The 26903-nt window shown below is 37.2% G+C and overlaps 6 protein-coding genes across 9 annotated transcripts; 3 read left to right on the top strand and 3 right to left on the bottom strand.

The window, feature by feature from the left end:
* Positions 1–167: 167 nt before the first annotated feature.
* Positions 168–4248, top strand: LOC113751166 (WAT1-related protein At3g28050-like). The gene is made up of 8 exons (XM_027295062.1): positions 168–408; positions 516–578; positions 685–798; positions 1490–1724; positions 1806–1964; positions 2323–2474; positions 2622–2811; positions 3824–4248. Exons 1-7 carry the CDS (start codon positions 227–229, stop codon positions 2767–2769), a joined length of 1053 nt encoding a protein of 350 aa, XP_027150863.1. The 5' UTR covers positions 168–226; the 3' UTR covers positions 2770–2811; positions 3824–4248.
* A 1946-nt stretch (positions 4249–6194) lies between these two features.
* Positions 6195–10060, top strand: LOC113752688 (WAT1-related protein At1g70260). The gene is given in 7 exon segments (XM_027296769.1): positions 6195–6394; positions 6556–6618; positions 6971–7087; positions 8286–8329; positions 8332–8540; positions 9651–9809; positions 9914–10060. Coding segments are annotated over 7 exon segments (939 nt in total).
* A 1366-nt stretch (positions 10061–11426) lies between these two features.
* LOC113751513 (MLP-like protein 423) lies at positions 11427–12700 on the bottom strand. Its single transcript, XM_027295545.1, has 2 exons — positions 12436–12700; positions 11427–11977 (listed from the first exon to the last, which is right to left on the bottom strand). Exons 1-2 carry the CDS (start codon positions 12614–12616, stop codon positions 11706–11708), a joined length of 453 nt encoding a protein of 150 aa, XP_027151346.1. The 5' UTR covers positions 12617–12700; the 3' UTR covers positions 11427–11705.
* A 2703-nt stretch (positions 12701–15403) lies between these two features.
* LOC113751281 (probable serine/threonine-protein kinase PBL28) lies at positions 15404–18958 on the top strand. Of its 4 annotated transcripts, none has more exons than XM_027295226.1 (7): positions 15404–15871; positions 15963–16431; positions 16629–16827; positions 16907–17070; positions 17170–17274; positions 18117–18239; positions 18335–18958. In XM_027295226.1, the coding sequence occupies exons 2-7, from the start codon at positions 16051–16053 to the stop codon at positions 18569–18571; spliced, it is 1209 nt and encodes a 402-aa protein (XP_027151027.1). In that variant the 5' UTR covers positions 15404–15871; positions 15963–16050; the 3' UTR covers positions 18572–18958. The 4 variants fall into 4 exon arrangements, with proteins under 4 accessions (XP_027151027.1, XP_027151028.1, XP_027151029.1 ...); XM_027295227.1 differs by having other exon boundaries at positions 15958–16431; XM_027295228.1 differs by having other exon boundaries at positions 15404–16120; positions 16247–16431.
* A 622-nt stretch (positions 18959–19580) lies between these two features.
* On the bottom strand, positions 19581–21384 carry LOC113753365. The gene is made up of 2 exons (XM_027297499.1): positions 20535–21384; positions 19581–20023 (listed from the first exon to the last, which is right to left on the bottom strand). The coding sequence occupies exons 1-2, from the start codon at positions 21194–21196 to the stop codon at positions 19759–19761; spliced, it is 927 nt and encodes a 308-aa protein (XP_027153300.1). The 5' UTR covers positions 21197–21384; the 3' UTR covers positions 19581–19758.
* A 1103-nt stretch (positions 21385–22487) lies between these two features.
* LOC113752687 (protein ALTERED XYLOGLUCAN 4) lies at positions 22488–24006 on the bottom strand. Its single transcript, XM_027296768.1, has 2 exons — positions 23727–24006; positions 22488–23593 (listed from the first exon to the last, which is right to left on the bottom strand). The coding sequence occupies exons 1-2, from the start codon at positions 24004–24006 to the stop codon at positions 22488–22490; spliced, it is 1386 nt and encodes a 461-aa protein (XP_027152569.1).
* Between the last annotated feature and the right edge of the window lie 2897 nt (positions 24007–26903).

Here is a 26903-nt window from a genome sequence, read left to right as displayed (position 1 = left end):
GAGACGATTAGAACCTTATCTCCCATCATTAACCACAGCACTACAGCATGTAGTTTCCTCAAATTCGTATAGGTACAGGAGCAGAGTAAGTTACGAATGTAAAAGTAAAAAATAAATAAATTAAACGCCTAGTTTCGCATCTTCAGAAAGCTTGCTGCTGCCTCTGTTTCACATACGCACTCTTCAAGAGGCAGGGAGGCTGCAGAGCAAGAACGCCAAGAAAAACATGGAGAAGATGAAGAGCGTAGCCCCATACTTGGGGATGGTAATAGCACAAACTGCTCAAGTAGGCCTAATTATTGTAAGCAAAGAAGCCATGTCAAATGGGATGTCCAAATACGTTTTTGTCACCTACTCCAACGCTCTTGCTTCCCTAATTCTCCTCCCCACTTCTTTTCTAGTTCACAGGTGTCTGTACCCATACTCACATAAAGCTGCTTACTTTACAGAGGTTTAATATTTGTCTTATGACCCTTCAATAATTTTCCCTTTTTCTTCTATCTTTGTTGCTGCAGATCAAATAGGCCTCCCCTCACTTTCAAACTGGTCAGTGGGTTTTTCTTGCTGGGTGTTCTGGGGTATGTTTGATGTCAATTCGTAGACCCTTTATATCTTCATTGAATTTTTGCTTAAAGGAAAGTTAGTTTCACGAAAATAAGGTCTGATTTTTGGGACTATTTTTAGGTGCACTGCTCAGGTAACAGGATATGCTGGAATTGACTATACCTCTGCGTCATTTGCTTCTGCAATGCTCAACCTCATCCCTGGTTTCACATTTGTTCTTGCTGTAATTTTCAGGTTTTTCATTTTATACTTCGTGTTTAACTAGCTTGACCTCTGGGTTCAATTACTAGTTCCTTTTACATTTGCCAGCCTTGACTTGCATTTGGGGAAGTAGAATCAGAATGGTCTGGAAAATGGCTAAGGATGGGCCTCGTGAATATCTAATTTTACTTTTAAGACTTTCTGCCTTGCTTCTTAGTGGATATTCAGAAACAAAGTTCAGAATGTTATATAGAAGACTCTTTTTTGGTTAAAAAAAAGATTTGTCTTTGCTGGATATTGTATAGTTCTTTGGAAAAGAAAAATTCCTGGATTCGTTCCAGAAAGTTTCAGGTGCTGGCTCAAAGGTGAAAATGTTACATGTGTTTCGCTAGTTCTTTTTATTTATTTATTTTTGAATCTTCCCCCACTCCTCTATTCCCTCCCTACCCCAGACCTGGCAGCCAGGATCAAACCCTGGTCTAGCAGTTGGGAGTTGAATAGAATTGATGTGGGATACTTTTGACCAAATTAACCAACTTAAAAATCCAGCCTTTTGAAGGAAAGATTATCAGCTTTACCATACTGCTTAAAGATCATTCTAACATGCATTATTTCAAGCTATGATTATCGTAATCAGTTTTTTTTTTTGGTTGATATTTTGGACATGAAGTTCAGACAAGGTTAATTGCTAGCTTATTAATTCTTCTAAAATGACTGATTTTAGGATGGAGAAAGTAGATTGTAGAACCTCAAGTACTATTGCCAAATCAATTGGTACCATAGTGTCAATTGCTGGAGCCTTCATTCTGACTCTCTACAAGGGCCTCCAAATCCTGATGGCCTCATCATCGCCAATAACCCATTATGATCTTCTATACCAGCAACAATCCAACTGGGTCTTGGGTGGACTTTTTCTTGCTATAGACTGTTTAGCGGCTTCAATGTTTATCATTGTACAGGTACCACACTAGTTGATAGGAAAATGAACACAAACATAATGGGAGTGACAGCAACATTTCTCCACATAATGGTTTTTTCAGGCACTTATCCTGAAGGATTTCCCAGCAGATTTGATCATGGTCTTCTTCTACTGCTTCTTTGTGGCCATTCTATCTGCAGGGATTTCTCTCGTTTCAGGTGACAATCTAAGTGCTTGGACACTACAACCTACTATGAGACTGCTTACTATCTTATACTCAGTAAGTGAATAAAGCTTCTCTTTCCATAAGTTGGAGAATCTTGCTTCTTCTCACTCATTCTTGTGGAATTGTTCATTTTAGCACAAGCTAACATGTCTTCTTAATTACCTAGATCATGGCAATTATCATCTGTCCTCTTCAGTTGCTTTCTGTGACTGCTTTGGCACTTATTATGAATGGCGCTAAATTTGACTATTTAGTCCGAAACAAGATATCATACGTATTCCTTAGGGGAACAAACTTCGCGTGCTTTATTATGTGCTGAGTTTGAGTGCTATGGTTGCTTATCGGGAATGGTATCCTGCAAGGACATTTCATATAACTTGGTGGTTACCTTCCTCCTGTTATGTCTTTTCAGGGAATTTTTGGTTCTGCTCTACAAGTCAGTTTGTCTGCATGGTGTGTTCACAAAAAGGGACCCCTTTTTGTTGCTATGTTTCATCCCCTGGGCATAGTCATTGCAGCTGCCTTTAATATTATCATTTCAAAAGATGCTTTTTATGTTGGGAGGTATGCAAGATAAATTAACATCACATAACTTTTATGCAGGCCTTTTGAATGAATTTCAAAACTGTGCTAGTTGCTTATGTCTTTGTGTTGCTTTTTCCCCTTCTTTACAGATGCATATTTTTTACATTACTATTCTAAATTTTGCAGTTTGGTGGGGTCAATTCTTATTGTCATTGGGTTTTACTCTGTGATGTGGGGAAAAGCAAGAGAAGGGAAGGTTGTTGAGGACCAATTGCGAGGAAGCACAGTATTCAATGCTGAAAGTTCTCCCCTTTTGCAAAATCAAGATCCCTAAAGATTGAAGATTAGTATGTATCTATTGCCACAGAAGTAAGAGGTATATACATTTTTGTTACTGCAAATAGGAAATTAAATGAGTAGAAATGACTTTAAGATCTATTAGTAGCTGCAACAATTTTTCCAACAATCAATTGTTTGATTCAGTGTTTCTTGCATTCTATGGGGCTGGGGTGAAAACTAGAAGTAATACATTAGAACCTGATATACAGCATATTCCCCGACTATTTGAAATCTTTAGAAGAATAAGATGTTTCAAAGATACAGATTGTAGGCATTTTTTAGGAATGTGCTTAGCATCGATCACTAGTTTTCTTCTTATGTGATTGTGAGCTTACGCCAGCGTACTACCTTGGCTTGGGTATACGACCTATCTTGGCCAATGGACCAAGTAAAGAGAATCTGATAATCCATTTTTGCTTTGCAACACTACAGGCTGCAACCTAATGCTTTTTGCAAGATTTTATGCATCAGTTATTTCATGAGAATTCTAGCCAGAGTACTACTTATCCTAAGCTAACTAGCTTGTATTACATCAAACACTTCATATGTGTTATTTCATGACTCTTGCACCAACGTTGCTTTTCATATGGCATACTTGTATCAATAATTACACATGAGAAAAAAGGTTGAAAATTACTCCGGATTGCATCTTAAGATATCAGAACAGTTGATGTCATCTTGTAGCATTCCTAGCGGCACAGCCAGCACAAACTGAATATTAAGTCAACAAACCGAATATTAGGATTGGCTCTGCCAGCACAAACGTTTGGAGCCTCTAATAGGAAGAGGCACATTTATTACTTGCCTTTTAACCATCCATTATTAGTAAAGTTTCATTAATACTCCTTCAGATATCTGATTTTGCTTGCAGATATTCTTGAATCAAAGCATCTTTCTTAATCTCTTTACCTGTCTGTTCAACCCTTGGGACCGTAAATATGTAAAACCATTCCACCAGACTACTGATGGTCTCTCAATTTAAACCTGTCTTATGTTTTTCATTGTATTTAGTCAATGTTGCAAGTTTCTTTTCCTACGTTTGCTCGCAGAATAAAGAAGTAAAAGCAGGTTTAGTACGTGTTGCATGTAGATCGTAAAAAACAATGAAGCTTGTGGAGCAAAGAAAGCACCGTGTAGGAGATTCTTGCCTTGAAGGAGGCTTGTAGGGTTGGAGCCAGAAACTAGACTACCCTCTTGAGGGGAGTGCAGCAATACGCAAAACCATCAAATGGAATCATTTGAGTTTTATCAGTGGGTGTGAGGCATCCACAAGTACAACATTATCGGCAGGAAAGCGGGATGGGGTCTTGTCAACGATGAACTTTATACCTGGATTACTTTGTCATCCTCTTCTTTTTTTGTAGGTAGCATCTTTTTTTTTCCGCTTCCTCTTCTTATAAAGGAGGGAGCATTGTACATCAATTGTATATGATAAGGATTATCAAAAGGATTCTCTATGACCATTTCCGTGGTCTGATGAGCTCTGTGGTCATTCAAGTTCCGTTTGAAAATCAATCGAGTTTAGGCCAGCAATTTAGTCTTTGACCTGGTTCGAATTCGCAGGAGCTTAAAGATATTTTAGGGGTTCAGAAAGAGTGCTCAAGAGCCTGATATGGCCAATCAATATTCAGTCCAAAAAAAAAAAAAACAGGCGATGAGACGTTGACATTGTGTGTGTCATGCAATTGCAAAGGGATTTCGTTGACTGTAAATGTAAAACAAAAAAAGGAAGGAAATCACTACGCAGTTTGACATTGGATCTCTCATAAGGGCCCAAAGCATTTGTCCGTCGGACTGTTATCTGGGCATTTGGAGGAGATCTACCAATGGACTACCCAACTAAGAATTTCTTAAGAACGGAAAAAAAAGAAAAGCAATAATTCAAAACCCTTCTTCCTTGAGGTTTCTAACAGTTTCACTTAGCACCTTTAAATTTAAAACTTTTTTTATTTGGCTCTTTTACTTTAAACCTTTTGTAATATCTGAAACGCATCTCAAAATATAATATCATTTTGGGAAAGAGAATACAATTTGATTCCAAATTTGCCCTTTTATGTGATTTCTTAATCGTCATAACACATTGGATTTATTGCTTAACTTTTCTAAATTGATCGATGTAGTTCTTTAATGAAAATTCAAGAGTTGATAACAAGATTGAAAGCCTCTTTAACAGTTTTTGTTTCATTGGTTCAGACAAGAAAGTTTAAATTACTCAAAATTATGAATGATTTACAATACTTTTAAAAGTAACTTGCAATAATTTACAAATATGAGAATACCTTTTTACACCAACTTAAAAGCCATACAAACAAGTTTATAAATAAAATTTAGCATGTTGTATCTTTTTAGTTGTCAAGCCATCGATTTGGACAAAAAAAATTAGAAAATTCAAAAAATATGTAAATGATTTATAAATTAACTAAAAACACCATACAATAAAGAAAATATTATCTGTGTAACTTGCAAAAATTTCAAATAAACTTTCAAATATATACTCTTGGTATTTTAGAACACGCTATATTTTATACCATCAAAATAAACCTTTATACTTTTTATTTTTATTTTTCATTTGTTATTAATATACTCACGTTTTGGTAATAAAAAGTAAGACAGCAAAGGGCAAAATTTGAAATAACATTAAATTTACTCTCCCAAAATAAATTTTTTAACATTATATTTTAAAATGGGTTGTAATGATACAGAAAGCTTAAGGCAAGGGAGGCAAGTGAATTTTTTAAAATATTAGGGTACCAAGTGAAACTATCAAAAACTTTAGGGGAGGTTTTTGTAATTATCCAAAAAAAAAAACAATTTCTTAGAGCCATACCAGTCACCGAAGTGTTTTCAACTTTTCTATTACCTCTATACACGAAGGTAAAGAAATTTTATATTGGTCCCGGAAAATGCAGGGAGTTTTACGTAAGCAAAGGGACCCCGAAAAGTTTATACAATGCTTATAGCTGGGCCCTAAGATGTTCTAAACCACAAGGTTATGCAAATCGAAATCTTAATCTTCACGGGTGTTGTTAGTTAAAACCTCATGCAATGATCTACGTGTTCTGCCTCGGCAGCTTCCTGTTTCTTTAAAAAAATTTTCGGGGATGATTTATTCTTTTTACTATTCTTTCTACTCCAAAATAGACAAGAAGCAAGAGAGATAAAAGCAAGATGAATTGTTGGGAAAATAATTAGTTTATGTTTGTTTTTCATCTCCATCCTACCTTAGATGGGGTCACTCCACTCGAGTCGCTCGTTCACTTCGCCAAAGTACCTTCACACTTGCATGAAGGGTTAACTTCTGCAGTTTTGTGTCCCTCCCCCATCCCTCTCCGAGGCTAGAGAGCCACCATAAATGAGAGAGGGACTGAGAAGAAACAGCTAGCCACCTTGAGAAAGAAATAAAAGAGAGAGATCAGAGAAATGGGAGGCATGAGGACTGTGTTGGGTGAAGCAATACCGTCCACAGTGATGTTCATAATGGAGTTTTGCACTATTAGCTTAACCATCATGGCGAAGACAATTATCTCAAGAGGGATGAGCCCTTTTGTTTTTGTTGTTTATACTAATGCTCTTGGCTCAATCTTGCTCCTTCTATATTCGTGCCTATGTTATAGGAACCAGTATGATCTCCCACACTCTCCCCAGTAGCTTCCTCCTAACACAGACACACACACCCCATCGGGCACATAGTACAACAGCACACTTCATAAACATCAGAATCATGAACACAAGATTCATATTCACCTAAGCTTCTTCCTTTGTTATTCTCGTTTTTTGGCAGATCAGAGCAGCCGTTGCTTACCTTGCAACTCCTCCCACGTGTTTTCCTCCTTGGCCTAATCGGGTTTGTTTTCCTGCGCACTCTCTTTATCCCACAATTCATCTTTTACATGCTCAGACTGCAAGGAAGTTAGAGTTTCATTGTATGAAAAAATGTAAATTAATTTAGAGAATGGAGATTTTTATTTCATGCAGATGTTACTAGGCTTATAAATGGTAACCATTTTCTGAGTAGAACTTCCTTCAGGTGCTTCTATAATTACTGAAGCATTTGCGAAGAATTGAAAAGAAAATCGGCTCTTTTCTCAAAAATAAGAAAAAAAGAAAATGAGATCTGCAAAAAGGGCTGTTCCTTGATTTTATTATCTTCAAATAATTGTGGTCGACTTTAACTTGTGGTTAATTGCACCTGGCAGGATAACTGTAGCTCAAAACCTTGCATTTCTTGGACTAAGCTACGGTTCTCCCATTGTTGCATGTGGCATGGGCAACTTGATCCCAGCTTTCTCCTTCATCCTCGCTATAATAATCAGGTAAGCTTATAACTATTCTCTCTTTGATTTAATTTAATGTCTTCATCAGTTATTCCAATCCAAAATATTCTAACCCTCGCCTGGCGCTGTGGTTGGTTAACATCAAGGAAACAATAAGTACTTCAATCATGAAACAGCCAGCTATAAAGAATATAAACAATATAAAGGGGAAGAAAAGAATATAAAGAATCTTCAAGGCATCCGCGTTTGGACGGGGCATCTTTGGTCGAACCAAAAACTATTGTTAATATAAGCTTAGTCAAGATTCATCCCTCTGGGATATTCATTGCAGATTCAGTTGCCTGGGGACAAATTTTGGGGTGGCGAATATGGATTTATGGTGAATATTCTTATAAGGAACGCGTGGTGTGGTGGGTTTTGTTGCGCCTTTGGCATTTGCTTACCATTACAAAACAAGAAATTAATAGTACTAATAATAAATAAATACATAAATAGCTGAGAGAGGGAATGAAGTGTTGTAGTTGGAGTATGAAATAGCTGACTCAAGAACTCGACAATAATTCATACTTGAGGAGGTGATTTTTGGGGGGCGGTTGAACCAGCCGAAATCAGCCTCTCCGGAGGTGAGTGGTATCTGTGTGTCCGAAGTGAATGGCGGGGCTTCTCCCCTGGGATCACTCCGACGATCAAGTTAGTGTGAGAACGAGAGAAAAGCAGTAGTATTGTCAAATGAACAGTCTGCTTACTTGCGAAATGTACATGAGGGGTATTTATAGAGTGAGAGTGGAGGTCAGGACGGAGGGTTCATGCCGGTGGGATCCATGTCCTGACATTACGGCTCTGTTCCCTGCCAGGAGGCCTGGCTTTGACACTGTAGCCGCCTGGGTCGGATGACGGGGTCCTGCGCAGCAGTCATTAAGATCACCCAGTGCTTTTCAGATAAAGCACTGGTCCTGGGTGTCGTCAGGGGTGTTGACATCATCAGCGTCTAGCCGAGGTGACAGCCAGGGGTGCAGAGGTCATCCAAGTAGGAGACCATGGACCGAGCCGAGCTCAGGGTCCGGATCGGGGAATGAATGTGTTCGTGTAGAGACGAAACGAGGTCACCTCGGCAACTGCCGAGGTGAGCACCCTCAATACTCATAGGGGAAAGTTCAGTGGTCCGCTTTAATGAATTTAAAGCAATTATTTTCGAGTTTTTGTTTGGTAGTGTGGCTAAGTGAATTCATCCGCACAGAAGAAAGGAAAATGATTGGAAAAGCTTGAGCAATCAAGTGAAAGCGATGGCACCGTGATTTCATTTGTGGGAGCAACATCGGTCGCTCTCTACAGGGGCCCTGTGGTCAAGCAGTCTCCGCTGCCCTCATTTTCACTGCAGCTAATTCCACCGCCACTTTTAATCTTTTCCTCACCGCAGGATGAGAATTGGATTCTCGGTTGCGTTTTATTAGCAGCTGCTTCATTAGCAATTTCAGTTTGGAATATTATTCAGGTACATACATGTGCAAGCACGAGTAACCTCGCTATTTTCTTCTTTGTCACTTCTTTTCTTTCTTTTTTTTTCCCCTTTATAAGCATTTTTCCATCGATAAAAGATGATACACGAGAACTTTTGTGTGGACCTAGCTAAAGATATAGGGCCGTTTGATAAAATTGAAGTTTGAATTCTAAAAATTAAGTGCTGAATTATTTAAATTACACGTGTTTAATAACTAACTAGATTACAATATTGAATTGAAATATCGCACAAATAATGTGTTTCTACTTTCAAAAAAAAGTATCTTTATTTGTGTATTTGGAGAAAAAGAAAAATTTGCATATGTGTGGAAGAGAGAAAATAATAAAATAATTTAGAGGTAGTGTTTAAATGTGTGTATTTATATATAAGAGAGTGTGTGTGTGTGCATACGAGTGTGTCGAATATAAAGAAAACAAATCTGTACCATATGCAAGAATAGTATGAGAATGTATTATGAGTGTGTGAGGTATAGTATGTGTGGTGAATTCAAAAGAAATTCAATGAAACTTTTTTACTTAAAATTTTGTATACAAATCAAGAGTGCTTAATACATGAAGTGGTAAGGCATTTATGTTATCAAATATGCTGAATTTAGAAAACACCAAATGAATTAATTTTCAATATAAAGTAGAGTTATCAAACAGACTCTTAATGGGTTGGTTCTCAGTTGTTATATTTTAATTATAGAATTTGATTTTAAAAAATCAATTTTTATGATGTTACCGTTTGATTTTGTATTCAGATTATAGATTTCTTTAATAGCTAAACAAGCTAAAATGCATAATCCATCAAAGAGTAACTTTTACTGACTTTAATTATTCTCTATAATTATTTTCCATAATCAATTTTACAGAATCTAAAGCAACGAGAACAAAGCCAATATTACTATCGCTTAGTTATATAATGTAGTAAGGTGAAATCCATCATCTATATATATTCTCTCTAACAATTAAGCTTATACTAGTATACACCAAATTTGATATCCATAGACGTATTTTTAACTGCTTTTCTTTCTATCTTGCTACTAAACAATTGATCACATTAGACTGTAGTTATATTTCATTTTTTTTGTTGTTGGGTCAGGTGGGAACTGTCGAAAAATACCCACATGTCATGAAAATAGTTTCTTTTTATAGCTTAGTCGGGACCCTCCTGTCTGCCATACTTTCGGTAATCATAGAAAGAGATGTCGATGCTTGGAAATTAAAGCTTGACATGGAGCTTCTCGTTATTATTCTAACAGTAAGTATATTTTACATTTGCATCTTCCAAATCGCATTTTATTGCATTTTTTTTTTTTAGAAATTTCCTGCCAATCATGCAAATATTTTGACGCATGTTTACAGGGTATTTTTGGGAGTGTAATCCGTAGCAGCGTCCACCTCTGGTGTATGCAGAAAAAAGGCCCTCTTTTTGCTTCTATATTCAAGCCAGTGGGAATTCCCATTGCAAGCATGTTTGGCTGTTTCCTATTTGCAGATACATTTCACTAATGGAGGTAGTAGCTTCCTCTGTTTACCTTTACACTTTTTTTTTTTTTTCTTTTTACCCCTATTTATTCCCTTAATCTTTTAAACGTATAACGAATTCTTGTTTATTGGCGGAAGCCAAGAACTTGTTTGGACTATAAGTTTTTGTAGAAAAATTTATGTAAGGTAAAAAAATGATTGAAAAATATGTCGAGAAAATTTTGTCTTAAAACTCGTTATCCAAAAAAGGAGCAAGGAAAAAGAATGTCAGTATCTTCGCTCTTTATTTGCTTTGTACCATATAATTTGCTAGTAGACGAAAAATTACGTTGAAGATTTCATGGTTAAGTTACCGTCGATGGGTGCAGAGCTTCTAAAATTTAAATTACAAGGAAAAAGTTCAGAGCAACATTAATGAAGAAGTACCGTGTTAAGATCAAACGTTTAATTTCACGAGAATTTTTAAAACAAGTGTTTAGTGGACATTTGTTTATATATATATTTAGATTACATTTAACTTCACTGTTTTCCATTTTATATTTGGCAATTTTCCAAATTAATTGTATTTTTAAAAATTAATATATAATGTCTCACTTAACAGGAGTCTCTTTTAACAAGTGACTAGTAAACACCCAACCTTAGTACAAAAATTCCAAAAAAAAAAAAAAAAAACACATTTTGTGAATCCGTAAATCTTGAAAACCCTCTTCTAAATTATTAGCATAAAATAATTTTTGTTATCCACACATATATCGAGTTAAGTGAATAACGTGATCGTGCAGCATCATAGGAGCTTTGGCATGCGGATTGGGTCACTACACCCTGATTTGGGGACAAATCATCAGTTATGATGAAGCGGGCATTAAAAACCACAAGAGCAGGAGTTCTCCATCTGATGATCAGAAGACCCCGCTTCTGCAGCAAGAAGACTCACAAGTATGAAGAGTGCCTAAGTAGCAAAACTGGTACAGAAATAAAAAATCACTGCAAAATTAATTAATTAATTTTTTTGAACAAATCAATCCTGTTGGAAAGGTGTATTTTAGAAACACAAAAAGGTACGAGTGGAACAATGAACATGTTGTTGTTCATCGTTTCCTTTTTCTTTTTTTTTTAAAAAAAAAAAAAACCGAAAATAGAAAAGGCCTTTTCTTTTCTCACAAGTAGTGGGAAATTCAATTCTGAAGCTTGTAAATGGATGTATCATATGCCCAGAACTGTTGTACAAAGAAGAAAAAGAAAGAAAGATTGTACATAAGAATTTGAGGTGATTTTCGTTCCATGCATTTTTTGTGGAGTAACAAGTAGTAAGGTTTTTACTTCTTGGTAAATGTTTTTACTTTTATTACGGGTAGAATTTGTAACCCGAAAAAGCATGTAGCTATTATAATTGATGAAGAATTCCAATGGGTTTGTTTCCCAAAAAGGAAAGATATATGGTCGGATTAAAACATTGATGAAAACAGAGTACTGAAACCTTTTACATTAAGCTCCCCAAAAAAAAAAACTTACATAGTAGTTGTATTAATATTATGGCAAACTACATAATGTGACAGCATCATTTAACCCGTACACTGCAAGGTGGGTGGGGCTGCAGGTTATTTTTCAGAGAAAGGAGAAAGAAAAGATTTCAGGATTATTAAATGGACCCTATGAGAGAGAATTCCATCTATGCCTTGAGGAGATAAGCATCGAGCTCCTGGAAATTCTTGGCTGCAAAATCCTTGATGATGTCTGGGTTTGGAATTTCATCGCTTGTCTTCTCAAACTCACAAATCCATTTCACCAAGCTCCCATCACCCTTTGGACTCACGACCAGGGTGGCCTTGAAAAGCTTGTAGAATTTCAAGAGATCCCCCTCGATCACACTGTACCTCACAGTTTTGTTCCCTTCGTCGACAAATTCAATCTTCTCCTTCGAGAAAGTAATTTCCGGGGATCCTATACAGCGGCAGATTTATATTAAGAACTTTCAGTGACATTTAATCTAAGTAGATGCATATTCTCTCCAAGAAATCGCCAGACCAGAATTCTTTATCCCCACCCTTCTGCAATTAATCGCCTAGCAAAATACATCCCTCCTATAACAATGAATACCAGGGAAGAATGACATAATGTGCCGGACATCAAGAGATGACCATTAAGTTCATGATGTATAATTAACAACCATTATGGGGTTTAACCAGTGAACATACCATGCAATTGTGAATAAAATAAGCATTGCACCAAATTTAGCCTTTTAGCATTGACCAATTAATTACTCCATGAAAAGCGTCTGGTCCCTATAAAACTTGGATTTGGGAAAAAGCTAAAAAGACAAGCAGAAAGGAATATCCCAAGAGTAACCAAAAGTTGTCCTACTTATTATTTACTAACATATAAGTCGACCGCTTAATTACCTTCAGCATACTTGACCAAACGAACAGAGCCAACTGATTTTCCATCACCTTCAAGAACTTCAATGCTCTTGTACTGATTAGGGCAGGCCTTGGGGAAAAGAGCAACGGAGTCCATGATGGCATCCCAGAACTTATCTGCTGAAGACTTGACCTCCACTTCCACATCTAGTTTCGCTGCCATTCCCGATTCTTGTTGTGTACTAGTAATTGATAGACTAACAAAGAAAGTGAAGAGCAAGCTTTAGAAGACTGAGCTCTGCAAGAACCTTGGTGAAGCAGGCATATATATATATAGAGGCAAGTACTGAATAGTAGTACTAAAATCAATGTCTTGAATGGCCCCCATTTTCATATTGGCCATTAAAAGCTAGCCGTCTACTTCATCTGCCACCACTCACCAGTCACCAGCGACCAGACTATGAGATTTGCCACACACTTCCATGCCTTCCTAGCAGTAACATGTATTTATTTCTTTACGGCAACCGTTACCATTCAAGGCTTACTAATGGTAATGGGTGAATAAGTCTGTCGAGTGTTTCTTTACGTTACGTTTCTTGTAACAATGATGGTGTCTATAGTCTTCTGGCTGAATAGGGAAATTTTCACAGGGCAATTTGAAGCAAGAGTAATAATTCAAGTAAATGAAAACGTAAACAATCAATTTTTTTTTTGTTTGTTATGAGAAGTTTAACTGATTCAAAGTCCAAAGGAAAAGTCAGTGATGGATATTCATTACAACACTAATATTTTCTTAGAATATGCCACTATCGTATTAGGAAGTAAAGTGAAACAAAATATTCCGATCATGGCAATATTGCAAAAGCTACAACTCTTCCTTCACTTCTCTTCAACTTTTTAGCTAACCTAACCAACCGATCTTGAAACCAGAGCCATTATTCAAGATCTGAAACTTATAATTGCCCATTTACGTGCTTTTTCTTTTAAAAGAGCCAATTTTAAGCTGCTTATAGCAAAAGTATTGGAAATGATAACACTCTTACCATCACATTTCTTTTCAAACGACTCTATAGAGAAACACTAATAATAAATGCATCCATCTTCGTACCCAGACAAGAAAGAGAAAGAGAAGGAGGGGGGGCCTTGGCGGGCTAAGCCATCTATCTCTCTTCACTCAAATCACCAGAGAGTTTGTGATAAAGGGAATTAATTACATATGGAAAATGAAAAGTCCTTGTCCTTGTGTGAGTCACAACTGACAATTCAATATGAACCGTTAGCTTAATTTTGACGTACAACACCAATCTATGACATAAAAAAAATTTCCTGATTTATTTTGTCCTTCCGTTATGGTTGGTCTACTCTTCTAAGCACTGGTTTGGAGCTTCCTTTCCTCATGGGCACGTTATTCTTTGTGAACAGCAGTTAGAAAAGAATCTGTTATGAGTCAAATCTGGAAGAAACATCCATCCCAAACGTCCAAGTCATTAACCAAAACAGTTGAAACTCTTCAATTTTGTTATTGAAGTTTCATTGATCCATTCAAAGGGAACATTGAATTCCTGGCCTCTCATCGGTATGGGTTTGGGAAATTCATTTTTATTACCACAGCGGTCCGCCCTTTTAATAGTAGTGCCAGCAATAAAGATGCCCACAAAAGTGGATAGACGCAGAGTGGTGTCCCACAAATTAATTAATGGCTCTGCGGTTCCTTTTTTTTTTTTATAAAAAAAAAAAAGAAGGCATTTTGCTTAGAAATTAAAATTCACTACTCTCAGGCAATCTAGGATGAGGAGGATCCACAGTTTCCACAAAGGTAGACCACTTACGTTATCTCTTCGCGGGACTAATTTTAACGTAAATTAGATTATTACTTAGTTCATGGGACCGGAATTAATTCACTGGCTTGAATGGATTGTTTAACGGATAACACAATAATAGCGATAGAGATGTAAACTCTCTCCAAAATAGAAAATATTAAGCGGGGCCGGGCTTTAAAGTACACCAATCCATACGCGGCCTCAAATCGCTCAAGCCCAAACAAAGGCCCGTAGCTAACAACAATCAAGATAAACAAGGCTCAACAGCTGAGCTCCACTACTGCCACCTCCGGTACTAAGTAAGCACTGACGTCGGCCTTGGAACTGCCAAGAAAAATCAAACACCATTTTTCGCAATACATTTTCGATCCGATATTAGTATATCATATAATTCACTACAAATTACTTGTACCAATTTGTTAAGAGATGCTATCTTTATTTTTTTTTTTTTTAAAAAAAGAGAGATGCATGTTAGTTGCGATCATAATTTTGGGTGTTATCTCGATCCCATTTTGAAGCTATTGAGATTATTACTCAACTACAAATCATGCTTCTTCTTCTTTTTTTTTTTTTAAAAAAAAATACTACAAATCATACTTATAGTTCATTAAGTTAAAAAACAGCCAAAAAAAAAGAAGAAAAAACACACTCTCTCTAGTGCATGGAAATAACTGTTGAATCCGATTCTACATTTTAGATATTTTGTTTTTCTTTTTTAAGATGCCCTGTTGGATTTTGAGTAAACTTTTTCCAAGATACACTTGTATTCTTTGGGTTAGAATTTAAGCTGACGACGGTAGGTAATGAAAGAGGTATAATGTTTATTTATTTTTTTTTTTTTTGTTAATGATTGCTGGAAGCAATTAATCCAGAAAGTCATGCAGAGGCATCAAAGTTTCATGCCGTGCTTTGGTTGAATCGGATATGTCATCCATATCTTAAACAAACACACAATATTAGGGTGTGTTTCGATTGCCATTTTCGAAAAAAAATTGTTATATTTTCTGTGAACACATTTTCCAATTACCTTTTTATCTCGCATACATCAAATCGTTACAGTATTTTTTCTACAAAAAAATCCAAAAAAATGCAATCCAAATAAGGCCTTAGTTTCTCACACGACGACTCGCCAACAATTGTCATGAACGTCCTTTTTCAAACCACTAACAGCATAAAACAGCCCTTTTTCTTGCTTACTAAATTCTAATTGCAACACAGGTAAATCATATAAAAGATTAGAAAGTAATCAAAATGAAAAGGAAACAACAACAACAATCTTTTCCCAAGTCACACAAAATCGTAAGGAGGTGAGGCTGCAGCTCCTCTTTCCTTTTCAGAGGTACCTCCCTTACCCCACCACACCACACCACCCCCCTCTATCAAAGGTAAGCAACCGGTTTGGCCATTTTATTCATTCCTTTGTTTACTTTTTCTTGTTCATCAAGTGAGATTTGCAGGTTGTTGGCTGATTGGTATTACTACATTTTTTTGAGTATTTCTCAAAGCTAGTCTCTCAGTTCAGTTGCTTTGTACGCACTCCTACAGGATTCTGATGCTACATAGTATCAAATTCTGCTTATACTTAATATCCTTCTCCAATTCTCTCAATCTGTATAATCAGCACGACTCCGGTTCAACACCAACCAGTCTATAATGAGGTAATGACCATCATATTAACTTCTCTTCCTCCATATTTTTGTGAGCCAGCTTTGTAAGTTCTCATTCTCCTTTTCCTGTTGCATAGCATAGACTGCCATGAGTATAGCCCTTCACTCTTCAACTGAATGCGTGCTTTATTCAATCCACAAACTGGAGATCATCTTAAGCAAGAGTTGTCATGCCGTTCGGTTTGGTTTCAGCGTGGAATAAGCGCCGCAGAAGCAAGTCTGAAGATCACATCAATCCTTGTATGTTTCAGTTTCTAATATCTCGTGTTCTTCTACTCCTGTTGCGTTACAACTTAGTTGTTGCACCCATGCAATTCACTTGCTTTTTTGGCGATCAATTCTTTAATTTCTGCTTTTCCTTTTCAGGGGTGTATAAACCAGTGGAATGTTGGAAAATTGAGGGCAGCGCTCCACCTGCAAAAAGACACCATGGATCAGCAGTTTTCACGCTTAAAGAAATGGAAGAGGCAACACATTCTTTCAGTGAACAAAATCTACTTGGGAAAGGAGGATTTGGTCGAGTCTACAAGGGTACTTTACGGTCTGGAGAGGTACATTTGCTAAAACATAAAAAAAAAATTTCTAGGCAAAATTGCTCGTGCACATCCATGGTATTATGTTTTTTCACATAAAATTGGTGGTCCAATTGGAGTTCGATCTTTCAAGTTCACAACAATAGTTGAAAACAAATGAAGAAAGAGGAAGACCAAAAAGTATGGTTTATAAGAATATTTTTTTCAAGTCACAGATTGTAGCAATCAAGAAAATGGACCTACCGTCATTTAAAGCAGCAGAAGGGGAGCGCGAATTCCGGGTGGAAGTTGATATCTTAAGCAGATTGGACCATCCCAATCTTGTATCTTTAATAGGCTATTGTGCAGATGGGAAGCATAGGTTCTTGGTTTATGAATATATGCCACGAGGGAATCTGCAAGATCACTTGAACGGTTTGTTTGTTTGTGAATTCTGCACTACTTCTCTAAACTTTTGTGCTTGAAGATGTATTAGTCTTACAACAGCTTCCAGGTATTGGAGAACTGAAGATGGATTGGCCTTTGAGACTCAAAGTGGCTCTTGGAGCAGCAAGAGGACTTGCATATCTCCATTCCAGTTCTGCTGTCGGAATCCCCATTGTACACCGAGACTTCAAATCAACCAATATCCTGCTAGACAACAACTTTGAAGCCAAGGTACATCCACTTCATAAAAATCTCCAAAAGATTCCACCATGATTCGTAGGAAGTGCTTTTATGATATAACAATTGTTGCAAGTTCTGGCGTTTTTGCAGATTTCAGACTTTGGACTTGCAAAGTTGATGCCAGAGGGCCAGGAAACCTGTGTAACAGCAAGAGTGCTGGGTACTTTTGGCTACTTTGATCCAGAATATACGTTGGTACGTATCCATAAAGACAAAGGATTACAAATTTTATCTTCTATTCTCCATAAATGAAAATAGGAATTTCTCTTCATTATATAAGATATCAGCACTAGAAAACTAGAACTCGAGATTTTTCTGATTTCTCTTCTATCAACACTAGAAAACAATAGGCTTTAACCACTTCATGTTCATAATTCCTGTTTCAGAACTTAATGCCACAACCATTTAAACAAAAACTTGGAAGATACTTTCAACCGATCAAAAGATAGAAAAAAATAAACTAGCAGCCTTGCAACAGTTAAATTCTTTTAACTGCATAATAAAGTGTTCCGAGACAAACCCTAACTGTTTATTTTCACTTAAAAACGCATCATGCAAAAGCACACAGAAGTGCAATTAAAAGGAAGAATAAGCAGAAACAGAATTTCAGAAGCCAAGTAGGCGGCAATTATTGTGATTATTCGCTTATCATCTTCTTTCTTCTTTTCTTATTTCCCCATTGCCCCCTCTAATTTTTTGTTTCTTGGTCCAAAGGGAGACTCCAAGCCTTGTTCTCTTTTCTTATTTCACCATTCCCACCTCAATTACAAAAACATACATTTAAATTAGCAATTCTGTTACAAGGATGTTTTATTTATTTTCCGGTCTTTTGTATACAGATTAATGCAGTTTCCCATGCCACCTTGATCTTATGTATCTGCGTTTTTTCTACAATGAACAAGGGATTTACGCCTTTCTTTTTCCTTCCTTTGAAAACTTATGAGATAAGAAAGTAATACTATCAAGGGTTGGTTCTTACTTGGTTTCATTAATTGGCAACAAGGACTGAGCCTTGGATCTATCTACCTTGGCAACAGACAGGAAAACTCACTTTACAAAGTGATGTTTATGCATTTGGAGTGGTTCTGCTAGAGCTTTTGACTGGACGGAGAGCAGTTGACCTGAACCAAGGACCAAATGATCAGAACTTAGTACTGCAGGTAACAGCAAATGCTCATTGTCATGGTCATGACATGACAAAAACAGTTCAAAATATCTCCATAAAAGCCTAATAGCTGCTTCATGGGTGCTGCAGGTTAGGCACATATTGAATGATAAAAAGAGGTTGCGCAAGATAATTGATCCAGATATGAGCAGGAATTCATATACAATGGAGTCTATAGCCATGTTTGCTAGCCTTGCATCGCGCTGTGTACGAATTGACAGTACTGAACGGCCCTCAATGATAGAATGCGTTAAGGAGCTCCAACTAATTGTCTACACAAATTCAAGGGGACTAGGGATGACACTGCATACTTTCAGAATGATTTAAACAAACAACAATCTTTTTCATACAAAAATTAGAGATGCATCATGATACACCGTGTAAATGATCTTCCAGCTAAGAAGACTGTACTGCAACCTAGAATCTTCAAAGTTCAAGAAATTCTTAAGATTTTTACAAGCAACCCTCAGTTTATTGATTGGTCATATATGATAAACATACTCATAGGTGTCTGAAGGAAGATGGTATTTTTATAATTTAATGACTCAAAAAGAGTTTCTGATAGACAGCCAGAAGCATCAGGTGTCATATTTTTCCTTCTTTTTTTTTCCTCTTTTAGCTTCACCATTTTCTGATAAGGTATTTCTCTCGTGTAATTTGAAGATTTGTACAACAATGTGAATAAAATCTGAGACATTGCTCGTCTTTTCCTTATGTATAATAGAGAACTATTCCATAACATCCTTTCACGGATTGTCATGGGAAACAATATTGAAGTGAACTGTAGTAACCTTCAAACAGAAGTACATAATATCCTTCTATGAAATATATGGACCAGAAGAGTTAACAAGAGCTATCGGCTTCCAAATAGTTCGCGTATTGTCACTTGCTTTATAGGTTCCACAATGTTCTTCAGGTTGTCCAGAGAGTAGTTAAACAAGTTCAGCAGTAAATAAGAAGTTTACAGGACTGGAGTTTCACATATAAATGGTAGATTTAACATGTTAACACGTTCAAGAATCCAGGTTTCACTTGCTTGTCAGCCAGCAAGCAGGAAAGAGTAAAAAAGAAACATGCTCTAAAAGCAAACAGCTCGTTTGACAAGAATGTCAGAATAAAGTGTAGTGGAAATAGCTATGAGCAAAAGGTTGAAACTCAATAATAAAATCATCAAAAAGTCAGCTAGGAAAATCTAGTTGCCCTTCCAATCTAAACCTATCTAATGATTATCATTATCAAAATTAAAGCAGGCAATAAATGCAGAATCAATTAAAGAAACCAAAAAAAGAACAAGTAGAGTCACCTGAACAGATTTTAATCATATAATAGAGTTATGTTACAAAAGGTCCGATGACTTACAAGCATCTGCCAAGAAGATGCAATTATAATTTCAATTACAGCAAGCAAAAGCTAGGGAAAGAAACCAAGTATGCACAATGGGTTTCTCTAACGAAGGCAATTAAGTCAGAACGCTTTAATACCTCAAAAAGTACAAAATCATTTTGACTCTCCATTTACGAATAAGGTTCCTGGCTGTAAGTATCCATTTCAGAAGGGCTAGTCAAGACTGGAATTTGCTTGCACATCAAGTGTTTACGCCTCTGCAATGTCAGCAGGACTAAGATGGTGTCTGTCCTGACAATGCTATATCCTGCTTTTGTGTACATATTCAAAGGAGCCTCATCAATCATTCTACAGTGTAAGTAAACATCCCTCGAGGAAGTCATATGAGCAATCAATTCCTCACTTGCTTTCAGTAAATGCCATCCAATGCCCCTCCTGAAAATTTGAATTCAACTTTCACTCACAATAATGTTGAAACAATTAAGTTATAGTCATCAAACAACAGCAACACAACACAGCAAGACACCGATGCAATGGCAAGACAAATGAAACTAACAGCCCCCAGGATATACTGCTTATCTTTGCAGTGCAAGTAGGATATGCAAAGTTGCTGCCTTAATGCGGACGGTAAAGTTTAAACATTTGTCAATATAAGGTGCAAAAGGTCTTTCAAAATTCAACACGTACTCAGAGTAAGTCAAGGAATATCATTTACTGGAGAAACCAATCCCTTTGTATTGGTGTTTTTACACAGGAACACCTAACCCTTTCTAGCTGATATTTCTTTTTCTTTTTCTTTTTTTTGAAAATTACGAAATTATACAGACAACAGGGGAGAAATACTAAAAAGTGAGTTTCTCTGCTGCCCTCCATTGATGGTTTGTTATAAAATTTTGTCATCCACATATAATAGAAGGAGTAACAATTTAAAATTTCAAAGTTATACCTTCTAAGTGACTCCTTTACAGTCATATTGCTTATATATGGAGAATTTTTGGGAGCAGTAGGTGTAGGAGGAGAAGCATTAGCACCCTTCTTGTTAAAACACACCTCAACTGTCCCAGCTAACTGTAAATCCTCCTCTTCATCCTCCTTATAGAAACCGACTAGTGTTGCAGTATGAGGCATTAAAGTCCTCCTCTCAATCAGATACTGCTTCACCAAATACTCCAAGAATCGGACATACCCTTTAGGCAACAACATGGATTCAGCAAAAGTCTCGGACAATAAACTAACCGTCATATCCATTTCTTCTTGATCCATCATTCTTATGTACAAAAACCCAGATTTTAATTCCTGAAAATACCTATAACTCTCAAGAAACTGAAGCTTTTCAAGCTCTTCATTAGTAAGAAATCGCCCTGTTTGAAGTGCATTCTGGAGGGTCGGCGTAGAAGAGGTGGAAGAAAAAGAAGATTGGGAGGTCGAAAGTGGGAAGATGAGATTGAACGCTGTGTGTTTAGGGAAGACGACAAAAGGGTGTGTCCTTTTTGGGGTAAAGATTGGATTTTGATGAGTTCTGAAGTGAGGGATGTGATAGAGGTTGTGGTGGGAATGAGGCTGGGTGCCCAAGTATACGGGAAGATAGGATGTGGAGGCGATTGCCATTGAAGAAAGAGCACTTAGAAGTTGCAGAGTTGAGATTGATTTTGCAGTGGAAAGGGAGATCAGATGAGGTATGGAGTCTGAAGTCTGAACTGGACAAATGGATAGACTTCTGTAGCAGCAAATATTAATCAATCCTTAACACTAGGCAGCGGGAGGTTTTGCTAATTCAGTAAATTCCATGTTCTTTATTATCAAATTGTGGATTCTTCTTATAAATCAAAAACAGGTTTGTTACATATAAATGCACTATAGGGTTCTTCTTAAACCTATTATGGAAACGTCCCAGAGTTTTTCTTGTTCTTTTTATTTTATTGTTTATTTGGATGACCCCATGGGATTTTTTTTTCAATTTTTTTTTATGCTTTTGTCATTTTCTTTACCTTTTTTTTTTTTTGGTCATTTTCTTTACCTTTTTTTTTTTTTTCATCACAGTGGGTATCTGGGGCCGAGGACTAGTTACCGTACGCCCCAACTAATCCCACTGCGTGACCGCGAGAGGCTGCCCGACATCATCGATCAATGGTAACGACTGGGATTCGATCCTTGGTTGGTGGCTCTCACCCAACTGGGCTACAACCACCGGACCGAACCCAGACTGGGCTTTGGTCATTTTCTTTACCGCATCAAACAATTCCGAGTTTTACTGTTTTACATGAACAAAGAGAGTACTCAGACAACTGAAGAGAGGTCAGCAGAACTTCATTTCCATTTCCATTTCTTGTTCTTTTTTTTTTTCCAGCATTTGACCTATTGGCATGCAGAATAATTAACGGACTAATACGTGATCTTGCTCCTTATTATTGTCCTCTTAAATAGTTACTTGACCTTTCACATCTCCTTTTGGCTTTTGTATGCCGGCTCAAAAGCAAAATCTTCCAAATGACAAAAAATAGTGGTAGGCAAAATACATGGTACATGACGCTTAAGAAATAGGGTGTCTGAACTTTGAACCCTTTCGCTTTCTTGGGTTACATGGAGAATGTAGTGAACCATTATAATCACTGTATCTTTCTATCCCTATCTAAATGTTATTTCACCTTATGAGGAGGCTAGGAGCATGTTAAAAATTACAAAAGTTTGACTGTAAAAGCGTCCTATGTTAGGTAGAAAATCAGTCACAAATTGCCACGCTCCAAATGATGTGCTGTACAAAACAACTCCGATATCTCTACATTACCCTTTCTCATTCTGTTTTCCTGATCTCATGGCGGCCAGTAATCACTCGCAAATGGAAGAGGACAGCATCACTGCACATTCGTTTTCAAGAACAGGATGATCTTACCATTATCTACTAAACTTCAGTTTCCCGTCTTTTCATGATTTCTAACAAAATCTCATTCCATGTATCGATAGGCCCTGGTAAACACCAATGCACACAGTCATTCTGTACACGATCTTTAATTCCATTGGCAAATGGAAAAGGATACAAATACGGCCCTGGATGGCCATCTGCTCTAAGGAAAGATAATGCAGACACATCTACATACTCAAATCTCAAGCTACCAAACTTCTTAGATTTTTCTCTTGCTGCCTTAACTTCTTTAATCCCTATATTTCTCATTTCTGCGTCCATCCCTTCTAGCTTCTTTTCACTTGCATTATAAGGCTTTGTTTTGGGGCACGCCCCAAATTTATCCCATTCCCCTTCGAAGTGAGCAGGTGAAAATGTAGTTACAAAAACATCAGTTGCATTGCAACTAGATGATCTCTTCCTGTCAATTATTGAATTAACGGCTGTTTGATATGCCTTGCCATAAACATCATAGAATCCAATTTCAGTGCAATTTTGATCAGAGCGGTAGTGGCAACCTAGTATGGTACCATTATAATAGTACACTGCCCGGTGTAAAAACCAATGCCCCACAGATAAAACTATCATGTCCAGATGATCAATTTCCCCTGCCCATTTCTCATCAACTAAATCCAAGTACAGTTTATTGTAATTTCGCGTGATATCAATCTCATCGGATTTCTCGATGCCTTTTACAAGAAATGGTGACCAAAAAATGGACACGGTAACATTATGAGAAGGGAAATGCCATTTGCGAAATTTGTTATCCTCACCATAACTACGAACAAGCTTAGGAGAAGAAACAGTGGTGATCATGCAGAGCAGGGATTCCAATTGGTTTCTAGCAACAGAATCACCCACAAAAGCCAAATGCTTATTGCTAAGGTATTGGAGAAATGTCCGAGGCTCAAACCTTGGCAATTTGCATTGTCTTGGCTTCCATCTCCAGTAGAGATAATCTTTGTCAGGCCTCCCATGGCTCATGCAATTCTGGCCATCTTTAATTGTACCACAAGTTGTCCCATTGTACAGAGGTCCCAACTTGTCACGTATCCATTCCCCATTCGAGTAGTCACACGCAGTTGGAGCATTAGAACTATTAACATCTGCAAGAAATCAAGACAGAAGCTTTTGTTCTCATACATACGTAAAAATTGGTGACTAATGCAAGCCTGAAAATACAGGAAAATGACAAACACATGTTGCCTTTTGATTATTGTGCATCCTAGACCAATGTACCTTGCGAAGGAGAAGGGGAAGTGGAGTCATTGTTGATAACGTGATTTTTTGCATGAAGCTGACTGGATGGAAATGTACGTCGCGAAGGAGGAGAAGCGGAGTCATTGTTGATAGCATTATTATTATTTGAATGAAGCTTACTAGATGGAGAGCGTAGGAAGGGTATTGGATGAAAACACAGATGAATGAGGAGGAGGGGGAGGAGGATGGAGAAGGTCCAAGGCAATAATTTTGTTAATAACGAGTTAGATTGATGTTTCAGTGGCTTTTTAGAGCCCATCTCTGGCTTCAAGTTAATATGCTTGTTTTCTTTTTTTTCTTGCGCGCTTTGCTTATGTTTCCATGCTTTTGGTTTTTGGAACTAGTGGCCGAGAATCCCACTATTTTTGGTTGAGAGAGAGAGATAAGAGGGATGGAGGAAGAAGATTAAAAGAAGAGAAGCTTGTGGGGAAGATTCAGTCAAAAGCCAAGCAGAAAATCCCATGTTATTTGGACAATACAGCTTAACCTGGCCAGTTTTTGTCATCTTCACGTAGTAACTGATTGATATCTAATTGATTAATCTCATTTTTGTATCTTATGGATACCCCCAAAAAAAATAAAGAAAATATTATTAAATCTCTGTACTATACATCCACCTTCCTAATCGAATGTCCTTTTGCTGAACTCTTAGTCTTAACCTTATCTCTCGACTCTTTGACCATAAAGTTGGAGACGAGCTGCTAGTCCGCCATTAGTAATTGTTGGGATATCAAGTGTGAATCAATATCCCACATCGGAAAGAGATGAGTAGAATGAGGAACATATAAGTGGGAATGATCCATAGACCCAATGCCTTAAGGTTTTGGATTGGATGTGGTGTCAAGCCCATGGTTGTGGTTACCATTCTACCTCATGGTTAAATTCTCCCCTTATTTGGCTCTCTCTGAGCCCAACAGTAATTAGTATTGACCTGGAGGGAGACTTTGGGGGAAAGGTTTGCAGGACCTTTGGCATAAACCCAACTATTCTTGGACTACTACAACCAATAACTTGGACTGGTCCAGGAACCATTTTGAAGGCCTAAGGGCTCCTTTTGCTGGTCCAGGAATAATTGTTGGGAAATGCACGATTTAACATTTCAAAATGGGAAAAGGAAAAAATCCCATGCTCATATGTAGAGCTGTTAAGTCAATCGAGTAGCTCGAAAGCTCATTAGAGCTCGACTCGTTAAGGCTCGAGCTCGGCTCGTTAATTTTGGTTAACGAGTCGAGCTCGAGCTCGAAACATGCTCGTTTAGTTAACGAGCCGAGTAAGCTCGGCTCGTTTGATACTCGAGTAGCTCGTTAGAGCTCATTAATGAAGGGCATATTTGTCATTTTAGAAATCAAATTATAAAAATTAAAAATTATAGGTTTTTATTAAGATTAATTTGCACGAGCTCGAGCTCGAGCTCGTGAAGCTCGACTTGTTTGTGATAAACGAGTCAAGCTCGAGCTCGAGCTCGAGCCACATGTACATTTAACGAGCCGAGTTCGAACACATTTTAAAGCTCGTTTTCCTAACGAGCTCGAGTAGAGCTCGGCTCGAATTAAACTCGAGTCGAGCTCGGCAGCCAAATACTCGGCTCGACTCGGCTCGATTAACAGCTCTACTCATATGGGATTGTACAAGTAAAAGATAGAAATTGAACCCAATGTGGCAACTTAGCCCAGATGACTCCACACTGAAGTTTTGCTAACATAGAATTCCAGTGGAGGATGTATCATCATTCTGAAGACATTAATGTATTTCTCCCCATGCAATTTGAAAAGCAAGTTTATAATAAGCTTAGCTCGAGTGTTCTAAGTGCTTCTTCGGCATGGCCATTGTCCCCTTCCAGCTCCCATGCATTTTCTTCATATTAGCTCTCTATTTTAGTCCTTCTGTTGCCCATATTTCGCTCGATTTCTATGACAACAGCTGCCCTGATCTTCCTGCTATAGTTCACGATGTGATGAGTGCAACTGTTGATCAAGATCCAAGGATGGTGGCATCAATTATCCGCCTCTTTTTTTCACGATTGTTTTGTTGATGTAAGTTTTTCAAGGCCTAATTCACATAAAACAAAAATATATTGTTCGAAAAGAAACAGCGAAGACGACATATCTGAACACTAAATATAAGTGCTGTATTAAATTCGTGAATGTTGACGTTTCTTTATTGTAGGGATGTGATGGATGATACTGACATGGACTCGTTCTAAGGGGAAAATTCCAAGATTATGATGAATTCTAAAATCATTCTTCAAAAGGGTAGATTGTGACGTATGATTCCAACAAGAGAGATCTTTGTAATGCGAGCTTGACATTTTTCAAATGCACGGTATGACTGAAATTACTGAGTTTTGATTCACATTTGAGCAAAAAAAGGATAGCATTTTCTCACTTGTGGTTGCTGACTTCTGTTGCAAAAGATGACAAACATCTGTTAAAAATTGAAACTTGAATTATGTAGTCGCTATTCTCTTGATTGAAACAGAGAGTCTGCTATCCTCGTATTCTTCAAATACGAACTCTTAGAGCTACAAACAACCCTTTTGCAAAACGATTTTTTAAATCCATGATAATGTGGGGATTTGCTCTCGTTCTTCTTCGGCGATTTTGCTGATTACACGGTGACAATGAGTAATATAAATTCCTTAACTGACACTCAAGGAGAGATCAGAAGGATTTGTCAGAGAGTAAATTTTGGAGGACGATTAATTATTAGAAGAATAATTGTTTATATTTGTACTTTCTAAAATTTGTTTAGTTGCTGTCCAACTCTGTTAGAATACAAATCTTGTAATAGACTACTTATAATGGAATAAGTTGCATACTTGCATCATGCGTGTGTCATTAGTATTGGAAGCAGTTCTGAGAAATTGCTTCTTTGTGTTAGACATGCAATACGTTCTGTTGTCTAGAATTTGTGAGCTCAGCTCTTCTTGCAAATCTTAACATCAAGATTATATCATCCAGTCTCATACATTACAAGGTGAAAAGATAATTTGAAAACAAAAAATATAAAAAAATTTTCTGTGAAAAACTATAATCCAAACAGTAGTGTAATGTCGATCGCTAGGAAATCCCTATAATACTTCTGCAATTTCTCTATTGTCCCAGTAATATTCAACACCAGTTTGCAACTTACATTATTGACTTATTCTCAACCATA

Source organism: Coffea eugenioides, chromosome 11, assembly GCF_003713205.1.
Source record: "Coffea eugenioides isolate CCC68of chromosome 11, Ceug_1.0, whole genome shotgun sequence".
Lineage (NCBI taxonomy): Eukaryota > Viridiplantae > Streptophyta > Magnoliopsida > Gentianales > Rubiaceae > Coffea > Coffea eugenioides.
Note: the sequence above shows the minus strand (reverse complement) of the source record. Positions and strands in the feature narration are given on the sequence as shown.

Bases quoted from the DNA above. Each gene is read 5' to 3' on its own strand.
- LOC113751166 (XM_027295062.1), top strand. From the start codon at position 227: ATGGAGAAGATGAAGAGCGTAGCCCCATACTTGGGGATGGTAATAGCA. The intron at 409-515 runs GTGTCTGTACCC...TTGTTGCTGCAG, and splicing joins ACTTCTTTTCTAGTTCACAG to ATCAAATAGGCCTCCCCTCA. The intron at 1,965-2,322 runs GTAAGTGAATAA...ATGTCTTTTCAG, and splicing joins TGCTTACTATCTTATACTCA to GGAATTTTTGGTTCTGCTCT.
- LOC113751513 (XM_027295545.1), bottom strand. From the start codon at position 12,616: ATGGCAGCGAAACTAGATGTGGAAGTGGAGGTCAAGTCTTCAGCAGAT. The intron at 11,978-12,435 runs GTAATTAAGCGG...GCCGCTGTATAG, and splicing joins TTTGGTCAAGTATGCTGAAG to GATCCCCGGAAATTACTTTC.
- LOC113751281 (XM_027295226.1), top strand. From the start codon at position 16,051: ATGCCGTTCGGTTTGGTTTCAGCGTGGAATAAGCGCCGCAGAAGCAAG. The intron at 16,828-16,906 runs GTTTGTTTGTTT...AACAGCTTCCAG, and splicing joins TCTGCAAGATCACTTGAACG to GTATTGGAGAACTGAAGATG. The intron at 17,275-18,116 runs GTACGTATCCAT...CCTTGGCAACAG, and splicing joins TTGATCCAGAATATACGTTG to ACAGGAAAACTCACTTTACA.
- LOC113753365 (XM_027297499.1), bottom strand. From the start codon at position 21,196: ATGGCAATCGCCTCCACATCCTATCTTCCCGTATACTTGGGCACCCAG. The intron at 20,024-20,534 runs GTATAACTTTGA...TCAAATTTTCAG, and splicing joins GTAAAGGAGTCACTTAGAAG to GAGGGGCATTGGATGGCATT.
- LOC113752687 (XM_027296768.1), bottom strand. From the start codon at position 24,006: ATGGGCTCTAAAAAGCCACTGAAACATCAATCTAACTCGTTATTAACA. The intron at 23,594-23,726 runs GTACATTGGTCT...GATTTCTTGCAG, and splicing joins TTCCCCTTCTCCTTCGCAAG to ATGTTAATAGTTCTAATGCT.